Consider the following 15,488-nt stretch of genomic DNA (forward strand, 5'->3'; position numbering starts at 1 on the left):
CTGGAAGAAACGTTAGAACAACAACTGTTCGTTAGGGAGCTTCATGAAATGGGTTTCCATGGCCGAGCAGCCGCACACAAGCCTAAGATAACCATGCACAATGCCAAAGTGTCGGCTGGAGTGTAAAAGTGTGCCGCCATTTGACTCTGGAGCAGTGGAAACACGTTCTCTGGAGTGATGAATCACGCTTCACCATCCGGCAGTCCGAAGGAACAAATCTGAGTTTGGCAGAAGCCAGGAGAACGCTACCTGCCCGAATGCATAGTGTCAACTGTAAAGTTTGGTGGAGGAGGAATAATGATCTGGGGCTGTTTTTCATGGTTGGGGCTAGGCCCCTTAGTTCCAGTGAAGGGACATCGTAAAGCTACAGCTTCCAACTTTGTGGCAACAGTTTGGGGAAGGCCCTTTCCTGTTTCAGCATGACAATGCCCCCGTGCACAAAGCGAGGTCCATACAGAAATGGTTTGCGGAGACTGGTGTGGAAGAACTGGACTGGCCTGCACAGAGCCCTGACCTCAACCCCATCGAAGATCATTGAACATTGATAAATTGGAATGCCGACTATAAAACATTCCCAAACCAGAAACCGTGGATTGATGGCAGCATTCGTGTGAAACTGAAAGCCCAAACCACTGCTTTTAATCAGGGCAAGGTGACCAGAAACATGACCGAATACAAACAAAAAAAGTGTAACTATTCCCTCCGCAAGGCAATCAAACAAGCTAAGCGTCAGTATAGAGACAAAGTAGAGTCACAATTCAACGGCTCAGACACAAGAGGTATGTGGCAGGGTCTACAGTCAATCACGGATTACAAAAAGAAAGCCGGACCAGGATGTCTTGCTCCCAGGCAGACTAAATAACTTTTTTTGCCCGCTTTGAGGACAATACAGTGCCACTGACATGGCCCGCAACTAAAACATGCGGACTCTCCTTCACTGCAGCCGACGTGAGGAAAACATTTAAACGTGTCAACCCTCGCAAGGCTGCAGGCCCAGACGGCATCCCCAGCCGCGCCCTCAGAGCATGCGCAGACCAGCTGGCTGGTGTGTTTACGGACATATTCAATCAATCCCTATACCAGTCTGCTGTTCCCACATGCTTCAAGAGGAACACCATTGTTCCTGTTCCCAAGAAAGCTAAGGTAACTGAGCTAAACGACTACCGCCCCGTAGCACTCACTTCCGTCATCATGAAGTGCTTTGAGAGACTAGTCAAGGACCATATCACCTCCACCCTACCTGACACCCTAGACCCACTCCAATTTGCTTACCGCCCAAATAGGTCCACAGACGATGCAATCTCAACCACACTGCACAATGCCCTAACCCATCTGGACAAGAGGAATACCTATGTGAGAATGCTGTTCATCGACTACAGCTCGGCATTTAACACCACAGTGCCCTCCAAGCTCGTCATCAAGCTCGAGACCCTGGGTCTCGACCCCGCCCTGTGCAACTGGGTACTGGACTTCCTGATGGGCCGCCCCCAGGTGGTGAGGGTAGGCAACAACATTTCCACCCCGCTGATCCTCAACACTGGGGCCCCACAAGGGTGCGTTCTGAGCCCTCTCCTGTACTCCCTGTTTACCCACGACTGCGTGGCCACGCACGCCTCCAACTCAATCATCAAGTTTGCGGACGACACAACAGTGGTAGGCTTGATTACCAACAACGACGAGACGGCCTACAGGGATGAGGTGAGGGCCCTCGGAGTGTAGTGTCAGGAAAATAACCTCACACTCAACGTCAACAAAACTAAGGAGATGATTGTGGACTTCAGGAAACAGCAGAGGGAACACGCCCCTATCCACATCGATGGAACAGTACTGGAGAGGTTAGTAAGTTTTAAGTTCCTCGGCGTACACATCACAGACAAACTGAATTGGTCCACCCACACAGACAGCATCGTGAAGAAGGCGCAGCAGCGCCTCTTCAACCTCAGGAGGCTGAAGAAATTCGGCTTGTCACCTAAAGCACTCACAAACTTCTACAGATGCACAATCGAGAGCATCCTGTCGGGCTGTATCACCGCCTGGTACGGCAACTGCTCCGCCCACAACCGTAAGGCTCTCCAGAGGGTAGTGAGGTCTGCACAACGTATCACCAGGGGCAAACTACCTGCCCTCCAGGACACCTACACCACCCGATGTCACAGGAAGGCCATAAAGATCATCAAGGACAACAACCACCCGAGCCACCCGAGCCACTGCCTGTTCACCCCGCTATCATCCAGAAGGCGAGAAGGAGAGACTGAAAAACAGCTTCTATCTCAAGGCCATCAGACTGTTAAACAGCCACCACTAACATTGAGTGGCTGCTGCCAACACACTGACACTGACTCAACTCCAGCCACTTTAATAATGGGAATTGATGGGAAATGATGTAAAATATATCACTAGCCACTTTAAACAATGCTACCTAATATAATGTTACATACCCTACATTATTCATCTCATATGTATATGTATATACTGTACTCTATACCATCTACTGCATCTTTATGTAATACATGTATCACTAGCCACTTTAACTATGCCACTGTGTTTACATACTCATCTCATATGTATATACTGCACTCAATACCATCTACTGTATCTTGCCTATGCCGCTCTGTACCATCACTCATTCATATATCTTTATGTACATATTCTTTATCCCCTTACACTTGTGTCTATAAGGTAGTAGTTTTGGAATTGTTAGCTAGATTACTTGGTGGTTATTACTGCATTGTCGGAACTAGAAGCACAAGCATTTCGCTACACTCGCATTAACATCTGCTAACCATGTGTATGTGACAAATAAAATTTGATTTGATTTGATTTGAGCTAGTGGAAAGCCTTCCCAGAAGAATGGAGGCTGTTATAGCAGAAATGTTCCAACATCTACTTGAAAGCCTTCCTAGAAGAGTGGATATTCATACCCATGATTTTGGAAGGAGATGTTCGACGACCAGGTGTCCACATACTTTTGGTCATGTAGTGTATGTCAAGTATCTAGTGCCCCTGGGCCCATGCACAGACATAGGTAACATTCCTGTGTGTGCGCAGAGGGGCCTCTGTCTGTTGATGCAGGTCCAGGCAGTAGTAGCTACAGGCTAACATTACACTACAGGGACCTTTTAACTTTCACCTCCACAGCAACACATCCACAGCCACAGAGAAGAGACGTAACGGTTAGCTTTTCCAGAGTTTAATTCAACAAGGATTTTGGAATTGAAACAACTCATTGATATAGGCTATGAATGTAATAGAGATATGAACGGTAAAGCTTCAGAAGACAGAAGTTTGCATGATTTAATAGAGATAGTTTACCCACAATGCCTACCTGTGGACTGCTACAGGTCTCCTTGTCCCACAGCTGTGTGTCCTGCAGCTCATTGAGGAACACCATGTCCCGCTCCCTGTCCCTCAGCTGTGTCCCCTGCAGTTCGTCCCTGTCCCTCAGCTGTGTGTCCTGCAGCTCGTCCCTCTCCCTCGGCTGTGTCCCCTGCAGTTCGTCCCAGTCCCTCAGCTGTGTCTCCTGCAGCTCGTCCCTGTCCCTCAGCTGTGTGTCCTGCAGCTCGTCCCTCTCCTTGTCCCTCTCCCTCGGCTGTGTGTCCTGCAGCTCGTCCCTCTCCTTGTCCCTCTCCCTCGGCTGTGTGTCCTGCAGATCGTCCCTGTCCCTCAGCTGTGTCTCCTGGAGCTGGCTGAGGAATAGTAGCCTGTTCTTGAAGCTGCTGAAGGTTCTGTCCTGCATCAGTTTGCTGTAGGCCTCCAGGGCAGACAGGGTCCCCTGGTGGAGCGACGAGCTGGGTGTCGGGGGAGGCTTAGGGGATGAAGTGCAGCTCCTGTGTTTAAACCAGAGGAACATGCTGATGGTGATATGTGGTATAATAATGTTCATTATAAATGCCGGTAAACTATAGGGTTTCTAACCTGATCCCAGATCAGTTTGTACTCTTGCCAGATCCATTGCTGCCAATGTCAAGCCAAACATGACAATGAGTGACAAAGAGTCTGTGGTATGATAGCACAAACAGACTGGGACTCAGGCTAGAAAATTACATGAATGAAAAGCCTGGAGAAATATGCAGATGGTGTAATAACGTTAATTAATAAGCCATTATAAATTTTTATAAAGTCATTATAATAGTTTATGTGTTCATAGGGTAACGGTTATACGCACATGTCTATATATATATGTTGGAATATTCACTTCTTACTAGTACACATAGTACTTGTAAACAGTTTAGCTATTATAGCAGACATCCTGACCTGTCGGGGGTGGGAGATTGTCTGGTATAGGAACTCAAGGTCAAGGTGCCTTGTATGTGATTAAGTGCCTCCTCAATATTAAGGGTGCTCTTCCTGAAAGCTGCAATACAACGGAGAGAAAAGTCTGTTAATGTAACTTGTTGGTATTATTACAGAGCCTTCAGAAAGTATTCAGACCCCTTGACTTTTTCCACATTTTGTTACGTTACTTATTCTAAAATGGATTTAAAAAAACAAATAATTAAATCCTCAGCAATCTACACACACTACTCCACAATGACAAAGCAAAAACAGGTTTGTAGAAATGTTTTCAAATATCACATTTACATAAGTATTCACACCATTTACTCAGTATTTTGTTGAAGCACCTTTGGCAGCGATTACAGACTCGAGTTTTCTTGGGTATGATGCTACAAGCTTGGCACACCTGTATTTGGTGAGCTTCTACCATTCTTCTCTGCAGATCCTATGAAATAATTTTCATGTCTCTACAGAGATGTTAGATCAGGTTCAAGTCCGGGCTCTTGCTGGGCCACTCAAGGATATTAAGAGACTTGTCCCGAAGCCACTCCTGCATTGTCTTGTCTATGTGCTTAGAGTCGTTGTCCTGTTGGAAGGTGAACCTTTGCCCCAGTTTGAGATCATGGGTGCTCTGGAGTAGGTTTTCATGAAGGATCTCTCTGTACATTGCTCTGTTCATCTTTCCCTCGATCCTGACTAGTCTCCCAGTCCCTGCCACTGAAAACCACCCCCACAGCATGATACTGCCACCACCATGCTTCACTGTAAGGATGGTGTCAGGTTTCCTACAGATGTGACGTTTGCCATTCAGACCAAAGAGTTCAATCTTGGTTTCATCAGACCAGAGAATCTTGTTTCTCATGGTCTGAGAGTCCTTTAGGTGCCTTATGGCAAACTCCAAGCGGGCTGTCATGTGCCTTTTACTGAGGAGTGGCTTCCGTCTGGCTACTCTACCATGAAGGCCTGATTGGTGGAGTGCTGCAGAGATATTTGCCCTTCTGGAAGGTTCTCCCTTCTCCACAGAGGAACTCTGGAGCTCTGTCAGTGACCATCAGGTTCTTAGTCACCTCCCTGACCAAGGTCCTTCTCCCCCGATTGCTCAGTTTGGCCCGGTTGCCAGCTCTAGGAAGATTCTTGGTGGTTCCAATCTTCTTCCAATTAAGAATGATGGAGGCCACTGTGTTCTTGGAGACCTTCAATGCTGTATAAATGTTTTGGTCCCCTTCCCCAGATCTGTGCCTCGACACAATCCTGTCTCTGTGCTCTACGGACAATTCCTTCAACCTCATGGTTTGGTTGTTGCTCTGACATGCACTGTCAACTGTGGGACCTTATATAGACGGGTGTGTGCCTTTCCAAATGTCAAATCAACTGAATTGACCACAGGTGGACTCCAATCAAGTTGTAGAAACATGGATGATGATCAATGGAAACAGGATGCACCTGAGCTCAATTTCGAGTCTCATAGCAAAGGGTCTGAATACTTATGTAAATAAAGTATTTACTTGTATCTTTTTATTATTTAAAAAAAATTAGCAAACATTTCTAAAAACCTGTTTTCGCATCGTCATTATGTGGTATTGATGAGGTAAAAAATATATTTATATCATTTTTAAAATAAGGCTGCAACTTAACGAAATGTGTAAAAAGTCAAGGGGTCTGAATACTTTCCGAACGCCTTGCAGTGTGTGACTCATTCCATTCAGGTATTTTCTCAAGAACGCATTACAGTTACAAACCACAAAGAGTAAAGTAGAGGCCAGTAAATGTGTTTTTCTGTGTGAAACACAGCTTTGGGTTGTGCGACTGACATTGTCTGCGTCTCTGTGAGGGGGGCAGATGTGCCCTCTGGAAGCGTTCGGTAGCATCCTGGACTCTCTGTTTACGTTGCTGTAGGATGCTTTCCCTCAGCCTCTGTTCCTGGACATCCCACAGCTTCCTCCTCTCCTCCAGAACCCTATATGGAAAACACAGAGAATACATTACAGACTGGTCCCAGACCTGTTAAACCAACTCCTCTCCTCCAGAACCCTGCATGGAAAACACAGAGAATACATTACAGACTGGTCCCAGACCTGTTTAACCAACTCCTCTCCTCCAGAACCCTGCATGGAAAACACAGAGAATACATTACAGACTGGTCCCAGACCTGTTTAACCAACTCCTCTCCTCCAGAACCCTGCATGGAAAACACAGAGAATACATTACAGACTGGTCCCAGACCTGTTTAACCAACTCTTCTATTATTATCATGGTCACAACGAGAATATATAGACTGGTCCCAGATTGTACCTTAGCCAACTCCTCTGACTAGCATTTTCACATAGGTTTTAACCTGGTCCCAGTTCCATCAAGATTGATTGAAGTGATCTTTTGTTTAAGCCCACAGGAAACTGAGTCCATTCTTTGAGGTGCATTCACAGCAGTCATTAAATAGTTGAAGGAAACACTCCTGTGACAACTGGTTAGTTTAGAGAGGGAAAATTACATATCAGGCTTTTATGAACAAAAACATTTAACAGACACTTTTATCTAAAGCGACTGACAGTCATGTGTGGGTGGCCCGAGCGAGAATCAAACCCATAACCTTTGGGCGATGCAAGCGCCCTGCTCTACCGACTGAGCCACACAGGACACCTTGGTAAATGGCTTCAAAAACAATATGATGATTTCTCCCAGGAAGACTTCTCTTGGCTGGCCTGTAAATGCTCCTTCCATAGAAGTAAACAATTAAAGAGGTTGGCTACTGTTCATCAATCACACACACACACACACACACACACACACACACACACACACACACACACACACACACACACACACACACACACACACACACACACACACACACACACACACACACACACACACACACACACACACACACACACACACACACACACACACACACACACACACACACACACACACACACACACACACACACACACACACACACACCTCATTAGGTAGTGTTGTCCTTAGAAACCCTAACGCTGACTTAATCCTACTTCTGTCCTGTCAGCGGTCTCTGGAGCTCTCCACATTTATTCTACAATAAATCACTCCTCCAGTAGTCTAGTCAGACCTGACAGGGTCTCCCCTCCAGTAGTCTAGTCAGACCTGACAGGGTCTCCTCCAGTAGTCTAGTCAGACCTGACAGGGTCTCCTCCAGTAGTCTAGTCAGACCTGACAGGGTCCCCTCCAGTAGTCTAGTCAGACCTGACAGGGTCTCCCCTCCAGTAGTCTAGTCAGACCTGACAGGGTCTCCTCCAGTAGTCTAGTCAGACCTGACAGGGTCTCCCCTCCAGTAGTCTAGTCAGACCTGACAGGGTCTCCCCTCCAGTAGTCTAGTCAGACCTGACAGGGTCTCCCCTCCAGTAGTCTAGTCAGACCTGACAGGGTCTCCTCCAGTAGTCTAGTCAGACCTGACAGGGTCCCCTCCAGTAGTCTAGTCAGACCTGACAGGGTCTCCCCTCCAGTAGTCTAGTCAGACCTGACAGGGTCTCCTCCAGTAGTCTAGTCAGACCTGACAGGGTCTCCCCTCCAGTAGTCTAGTCAGACCTGACAGGGTCTCCCCTCCAGTAGTCTAGTCAGACCTGACAGGGTCTCCCCTCCAGTAGTCTAGTCAGACCTGACAGGGTCTCCTCCAGTAGTCAAGTCAGACCTGACAGGGTCTCCCCTCCAGTAGTCTAGTCAGACCTGACAGGGTCTCCTCCAGTAGTCTAGTCAGACCTGACAGGGTCTCCCCTCCAGTAGTCTAGTCAGACCTGACAGGGTCCCCTCCAGTAGTCTAGTCAGACCTGACAGGGTCTCCTCCAGTAGTCTAGTCAGACCTGACAGGGTCTCCCCTCCAGTAGTCTAGTCAGACCTGACAGGGTCTCCCCTCCAGTAGTCTAGTCAGACCTGACAGGGTCTCCCCTCCAGTAGTCTAGTCAGACCTGACAGGGTCTCCCCTCCAGTAGTCTAGTCAGACCTGACAGGGTCTCCTCCAGTAGTCTAGTCAGACCTGACAGGGTCCCCTCCAGTAGTCTAGTCAGACCTGACAGGGTCTCCTCCAGTAGTCTAGTCAGACCTGACAGGGTCTCTTCCAGTAGTCTAGTCAGACTAGCCCTGGCCTGCAGTTGGCTCATTACCAGGAGGTCTATTTCAAGATAACAGGATAAAATCCTGCTGATGTAACAATAGAACTTTAATCCGTCTCCTCGCCCCGACCCGGGCTCGAACCAGGGACCTTCTGCACACATCAACAGTCACCCTCGAAGCATCGTTACCCATCGCTCCACAAAAGTCACAGCCCTTGCAGAGCAAGGGGAACCACTACTTCAGGTCTCAGAGCAAGGGGAACCACTACTTCAGGTCTCAGAGCAAGGGGAACCACTACTTCAGGTCTCAGAGCAAGGGGAACCACTACTTCATGTCTCAGAGCAAGGGGAACCACTACTTCAGGTCTCAGAGCAAGGGGAACCACTACTTCAGGTCTCAGAGCAAGGGGAACCACTACTTCAAGGTCTCAGAGCAAGGGGAACCACTACTTCAAGGTCTCAGAGCAAGGGGAACCACTACTTCAAGGTCTCAGAGCAAGGGGAACCACTACTTCAAGGTCTCAGAGCAAGGGGAACCCCTACTTCAAGGTCTCAGAGCAAGGGGAACCACTACTTCAGGTCTCAGAGCAAGGGGAACCACTACTTCAGGTCTCAGAGCAAGGGGAACCATTACTTCAGGTCTCAGAGCAAGGGGAACCATTACTTCAGGTCTCAGAGCAAGGGGAACCACTACTTCAATGTCTCAGAGCAAGGGGAACCACTACTTCAAGGTCTCAGAGCAAGGGGAACCACTACTTCAAGTCTCAGAGCAAGGGGAACCACTACTTCAAGGTCTCAGAGCAAGGGGAACCACTACTTCAAGGTCTCAGAGCAAGGGGAACCATTACTTCAGGTCTCAGAGCAAGGGGAACCACTACTTCAAGTCTCAGAGCAAGGGGAACCACTACTTCAAGGTCTCAGAGCAAGGGGAACCACTACTTCAAGGTCTCAGAGCAAGGGGAACCACTACTTCAGGTCTCAGAGCAAGGGGAACCACTACTTCAGGTCTCAGAGCAAGGGGAACCACTACTTCACGTCTCAGAGCAAGGGGAACCACTACTTCAAGTCTCAGAGCAAGGGGAACCACTACTACAAGGTCTCAGAGCAAGGGGAACCACTACTTCAAGGTCTCAGAGCAAGGGGAACCACTACTTCAGGTCTCAGAGCAAGGGGAACCACTACTTCAAGGTCTCAGAGCAAGGGGAACCACTACTTCAAGGTCTCAGAGCAAGGGGAACCACTACTTCAGGTCTCAGAGCAAGGGGAACCACTACTTCAAGGTCTCAGAGCAAGGGGAACCACTACTTCAGGTCTCAGAGCAAGGGGAACCACTACTTCAATGTCTCAGAGCAAGGGGAACTACTACTTCAGGTCTCAGAGCAAGCGGAACCACTACTTCAGGTCTCAGAGCAAGGGGAACCACTACTTCAGGTCTCAGAGCAAGGGGAACCACTACTTCAGGTCTCAGAGCAAGGGGAACCACTACTTCAGGTCTCAGAGCAAGGGGAACCACTACTTCAAGTCTCAGAGCAAGGGGAACCACTACTTCAGGTCTCAGAGCAAGGGGAACCACTACTTCAAGGTCTCAGAGCAAGGGGAACCACTACTTCAGGTCTCAGAGCAAGGGGAACCACTACTTCACGTCTCAGAGCAAGGGGAGCCCCTACCTCAAGGTCTCAGAGCAAGGGGAACCACTACTTCAGGTCTCAGAGCAAGGGGAGCCCCTACCTCAAGGTCTCAGAGCAAGGGGAACCACTACTTCAAGGTCTCAGAGCAAGGGGAACCACTACTTCAGGTCTCAGAGCAAGGGGAACCACTACTTCAAGGTCTCAGAGCAAGGGGAGCCCCTACCTCAAGGTCTCAGAGCAAGGGGAACCACTACTTCAGGTCTCAGAGCAAGGGGAACCACTACTTCAAGGTCTCAGAGCAAGGGGAACCACTACTTCAGGTCTCAGAGCAAGGGGAACCATTACTTCAGGTCTCAGAGCAAGGGGAACCACTACTTCAAGGTCTCAGAGCAAGGGGAGCCCCTACCTCAAGGTCTCAGAGCAAGGGGAACCACTACTTCAGGTCTCAGAGCAAGGGGAACCACTACTTCAAGGTCTCAGAGCAAGGGGAACTACTACTTCAAGGTCTCAGAGCAAGGGGAACTACTACTTCAGGTCTCAGAGCAAGGGGAACCACTACTTCAGGTCTCAGAGCAAGGGGAACCACTACTTCAGGTCTCAGAGCAAGGGGAACCACTACTTCAAGGTCTCAGAGCAAGGGGAACCACTACCTCAAGGTCTCAAAGCAAGGGGAACCACTACTTCAGGTCTCAGAGCAAGGGGAACCACTACTTCAAGGTCTCAGAGCAAGGGGAACTACTACTTCAAGGTCTCAGAGCAAGGGGAACTACTACTTCAGGTCTCAGAGCAAGGGGAACCACTACTTCAATGTCTCAGAGCAAGGGGAACCACTACTTCAGGTCTCAGAGCAAGGGGAACTACTACTTCAGGTCTCAGAGCAAGGGGAACCACTACTTCAGGTCTCAGAGCAAGGGGAACCACTACTTCAGGTCTCAGAGCAAGGGGAACCACTACTTCAAGGTCTCAGAGCAAGGGGAACCACTACTTCAAGGTCTCAGAGCAAGGGGAACCACTACTTCAGGTCTCAGAGCAAGGGGAACCACTACTTCAGGTCTCAGAGCGAGTGACGTCACCTGATTGAAACGCACCACCGCTAACTAGCTAGCCATTTCACATCGGTTACACTGACAACGACAGCACATTGTTGAAAAACCTCCTCTAGATAGCTTTACAATCACAGTGGCTGTGTCCTCCTCTGGATAGCTTTACAGTCACAGTGGATATGTCCTCCTCTAGATAGCTTTACAGTCACAGTGGATATGTCCTCCTCTAGATAGCTTTACAGTCACAGTGGATATGTCCTCCTCTAGATAGCTTTACAGTCACAGCGGCTGTGTCCTCGTCTAGATAGCTTTACAGTCACAGTGGATATGTCCTCCTCTAGATAGCTTTACAGTCACAGTGGCTGTGTCCTCCTCTAGATAGCTTTACAGTCACAGTGGATATGTCCTCCTCTAGATAGCTTTACAGTCACAGCGGCTGTGTCCTCCTCTAGATAGCTTTACAGTCACAGCGGCTGTGTCCTCCTCTAGTTAGCTTTACAGTCACAGCGGCTGTGTCCTCCTCTAGATAGCTTTACAGTCACAGCGGCTGTGTCCTCCTCTAGATAGCTTTACAGTCACAGTGGCTGTGTCCTCCTCTAGATAGCTTTACAGTCACAGTGGCTGTGTCCTCCTCTAGATAGCTTTACAGTCACAGCGGCTGTGTCCTCCTCTAGATAGCTTTACAGTCACAGTGGCTGTGTCCTCCTCTAGATAGCTTTACAGTCACAGCGGCTGTGTCCTCCTCTAGATAGCTTTACAGTCACAGTGGATATGTCCTCCTCTAGATAGCTTTACAGTCACAGTGGATATGTCCTCCTCTAGATAGCTTTACAGTCACAGTGGCTGTGTCCTCCTCTAGATAGCTTTACAGTCACAGTGGATGTGTCCTCCTCTAGATAGCTTTACAGTCACAGTGGATATGTCCTCCTCTAGATAGCTTTACAGTCACAGTGGCTGTGTCCTCCTCTAGATAGCTTTACAGTCACAGCGGCTGTGTCCTCCTCTAGATAGCTTTACAGTCACAGCGGCTGTGTCCTCCTCTAGATAGCTTTACAGTCACAGCGGCTGTGTCCTCCTCTAGTTAGCTTTACAGTCACAGTGGCTGTGTCCTCCTCTAGTTAGCTTTACAGTCACAGCGGCTGTGTCCTCCTCTAGTTAGCTTTACAGTCACAGTGGCTGTGTCTTCCTCTAGTTAGCTTTACAGTCACAGCGGCTGTGTCCTCCTCTAGATAGCTTTACAGTCACAGTGGCTGTGTCCTCCTCTAGATAGCTTTACAGTCACAGTGGCTGTGTCCTCCTCTAGATAGCTTTACAGTCACAGTGGCTGTGTCCTCCTCTAGATAGCTTTACAGTCACAGTGTCCCAAATGGAACCCTGACGTGACCCCCCCAAAACAACATTTACACCATTATATCAATCCATTAGGAAAATTACAGGGCACCAGGTAGCGGTTAGAGTGTTGGGCCAGTAACCGAAAGGTTGCTAGATCGAATCTCAGAACAAGGCAGTTAACCCACTGTTCCCCGGTAGGCCGTCATTGTAAATAAGATTTTACCTAGCTAAATAAAAGGTTAAATATAACAAAAGTAGTGCACTAAACAAGGCAGAAATATGAGTTGTACTTGGACGGAGGGATTCGCTAGTAGCAGCAGGGTGCTAATGACGTGGTCCAGACCACAGGACACTTTAGAACATGAACATACACCTCATTTTTAGTCAGGCTATGCTTTCAGACACCACAATGATAGTACAAACAGACCTGGGACCAGGCTATGCTTTCAGACACCACAATGATAGTACAAACAGACCTGGGACCAGGCTATGCTTTCAGACACCACAATGATAGTACAAACAGACCTGGGACCAGGCTATGCTTTCAGACACCACAATGATAGTACAAACAGATCTGGGACCAGGCTATGCTTTCAGACACCACAATGATAGCACAAACAGATCTGGGACCAGGCTATGCTTTCAGACACCACAATGATAGTACAAACAGACCTGGGACCAGGCTATGCTTTCAGACACCACAATGATAGTACAAACAGACCTGGGACCAGGCTATGCTTTCAGACACCACAATGATAGTACAAACAGACCTGGGACCAGGCTATGCTTTCAGACACCACAATGATAGTACAAACAGACCTGAGACCAGGCTATGCTTTTAGACACCACAATGATAGTACAAACAGATCTGGGACCAGGCTATGCTTTCAGACACCACAATGATAGTACAAACAGACCTGGGACCAGGCTATGCTTTCAGACACCACAATGATAGTACAAACAGACCTGGGACCAGGCTATGCTTTCAGACACCACAATGATAGTACAAACAGATCTGGGACCAGGCTATGCTTTCAGACACGGCCTACGGTTGTTAGGTAGTAACCTGCCACATGACAATGACCATAGTGGTTTGCAAGACAGCACAAACAGATCTGGGACCAGGCTATGATTTAAGCGTAGGTAAAGAAACGTACTTCCTTCGTCGGTTGGTTTCCAGGGAGAAGCAGCGAGCTCGGGCCCTGCATGACTTCTGTTCCTCCACCAGAACATGCCGGTCATCTTCAAACACCCCGTCAGCTCCAATCCTGCTGGTTTTGACATCAGGCCCGGTTAAGGTGTTTATGCCGATTGTGTCATTAGTAGGTACAATTCATACAATAGAACAAAGATATACCTGCCCACTTTCATATGTAAAAATAAACACCCCTACTTTTTGGCAGGCAACAACTGCAGCACCTACTACAACTCTTCTGTTAAGCCTAGCTTCAACCTAAACTCAATGGGCTAGGCCTAGTTGCAGAATATAAATGTCAAAGTAGAATGTTTATAGTCAGAACCATGTGAATTAATTCCAACCCAATTAGGCCTATTTAGATAGAGTACACATAAAAACGGCAACACAGTATCAATCTACTGAATTAATGAATTAATGAATGAATGCCATTTAATTTTTCAGGTCAAACTGTTAGTTGGCAAAACCCCCATCCCTAATGGGATTAATTGACACATAAACAAACATTACAATAATTCACTGTGATAATAATCATTCTGGTGTTCTGCCTGCCTGCCTGTCAGTCTGCCTGCCTGCCTGCCTGCCTGTCTGTCTGTCTGTCTGTCTGTCTGTCTGTCTGTCTGTCTGTCTGTCTGCCTGCCTGCCTGCCAGCCTGCCTGCCTGCCTGCCTGCCTGCCTGCCTGCCTGCCTGCCTGCCAGTCTGCCTGCCTGCCTGCCTGCCAGTCTGCCTGCCTGCCTGCCTGCCTGTCTGTCTGTCTGTCTGCCTGCCTGCCTGCCTGCCAGTCTGCCTGCCTGCCTGCCTGCCTGCCTGCCTGCCTGCCTGCCTGCCAGTCTGTCTGCCTGCCTGTCTGCCTGCCTGCCTGTCTGTCTGTCTGTCAGCCAGCCAGTCTGTCCAAAAAATATAAGCATTAGGACCTAAACTACCATCTATAGCTGGATAATTGTCTATAGGTAAGACACAAAACACACTACTACCTAAGGCTATGTTTCCCACTGAGCCAACGTTAGCCAGGCTATATTAGCAATGCCAATGTAGTGCAAGGATACGAGTAGAAGAAGTTGTCCTTCAGAGCTTTCATTCTAGGAAACAGCTGACGGGCTCGACAGGGTTACCAATACCACCCACAGTCTTCATTCGACCCAGTTCAGGATTAGACCCAGGACAAAAAAACTAAACCCAGACAAAAATGCTAGATAGAAAACGGGCAGTGACCCAGCTAACAAAACGTTAAACACTCACTGCTTTCCCGTTCATTTCGTCGCATGTAATATCACATCGGCAATGGTAACCATTGCCACACACCAGGGGGAAAAAATGATCCAAAGCTAAACTTTATTAATAAGCAAGTAAAAAACAAGTTAGCGTTTTCTAGCTAAATTAATTGTCTGTGTACAACAGACACACGCCATGTTGGCAACCCGAGGACGCGCTTCCTTGACAACGGAGAATAATATAAAAGGTTGTAGTTTCTGCACAGTACCGGAACTGGCCAGCAGGTGGCCCCTCTTCAACACCTTTCAGATGTGGTCAGGCTACCTGTTGAAGATGGACTGACAACACATTCACTGCGCAGCCTGTGCACCTGGATATGCAGGAGTCCAGTTTAAACCTGATATTCCAACGAACATGATACACGATATGTTTGAACCCATATAATGGTTGATCCAACCTAGCCTGTGGACCTAATCAACTAAACGGCACCTAAAGTTTTTATGTACATAATAGTCAAATGCATATTGCTATTGAAAGCAGTTTGCTAATACTAAAGGTGGGTTTTATTGCCATCCTCCCATCAGCTAGAATGGAGCTGGCGTTTATAGCAGCCATTTTATGGGCTCCTGATCAGTCATTCTACTTTGTGTGTTTTTTTTGTTGCTCTGATCTTAAAGCTGCAATATGTCCCTTTATGGGTGACCCGACCAAATTCAC

The 15,488-nt window shown here is 48.0% G+C and overlaps 1 protein-coding gene across 3 annotated transcripts in view; it reads right to left on the minus strand.

Moving 5' to 3' along the window:
* cep126 (centrosomal protein 126) overlaps positions 1-15,134 on the minus strand; it is a 150,159-nt gene extending 135,025 nt beyond the window's left edge. Inside the window, exons 1-5 of one of the 3 annotated variants that reach the window (XM_036965484.1) lie at positions 14,606-15,134; positions 13,521-13,631; positions 6,087-6,232; positions 4,255-4,354; positions 3,326-3,827 (exon numbers count right to left, since the gene is read on the minus strand). In XM_036965484.1, the coding sequence (XP_036821379.1) occupies positions 3,326-3,827; positions 4,255-4,354; positions 6,087-6,232; positions 13,521-13,631; positions 14,606-14,637 (891 nt within the window). In that variant the 5' untranslated portion in view covers positions 14,638-15,134. Of the gene's footprint in view, positions 1-3,325; positions 3,828-4,254; positions 4,355-6,086; positions 6,233-13,520; positions 13,635-14,605 lie in introns of all 3 variants that reach the window. The other 2 variants (XM_036965483.1, XM_036965485.1) reach the window with 2 other exon arrangements.
* Positions 15,135-15,488: the final 354 nt, after the last annotated feature.

This window comes from Oncorhynchus mykiss, chromosome 27 (assembly GCF_013265735.2).
Source record: "Oncorhynchus mykiss isolate Arlee chromosome 27, USDA_OmykA_1.1, whole genome shotgun sequence".
NCBI lineage: Eukaryota > Metazoa > Chordata > Actinopteri > Salmoniformes > Salmonidae > Oncorhynchus > Oncorhynchus mykiss.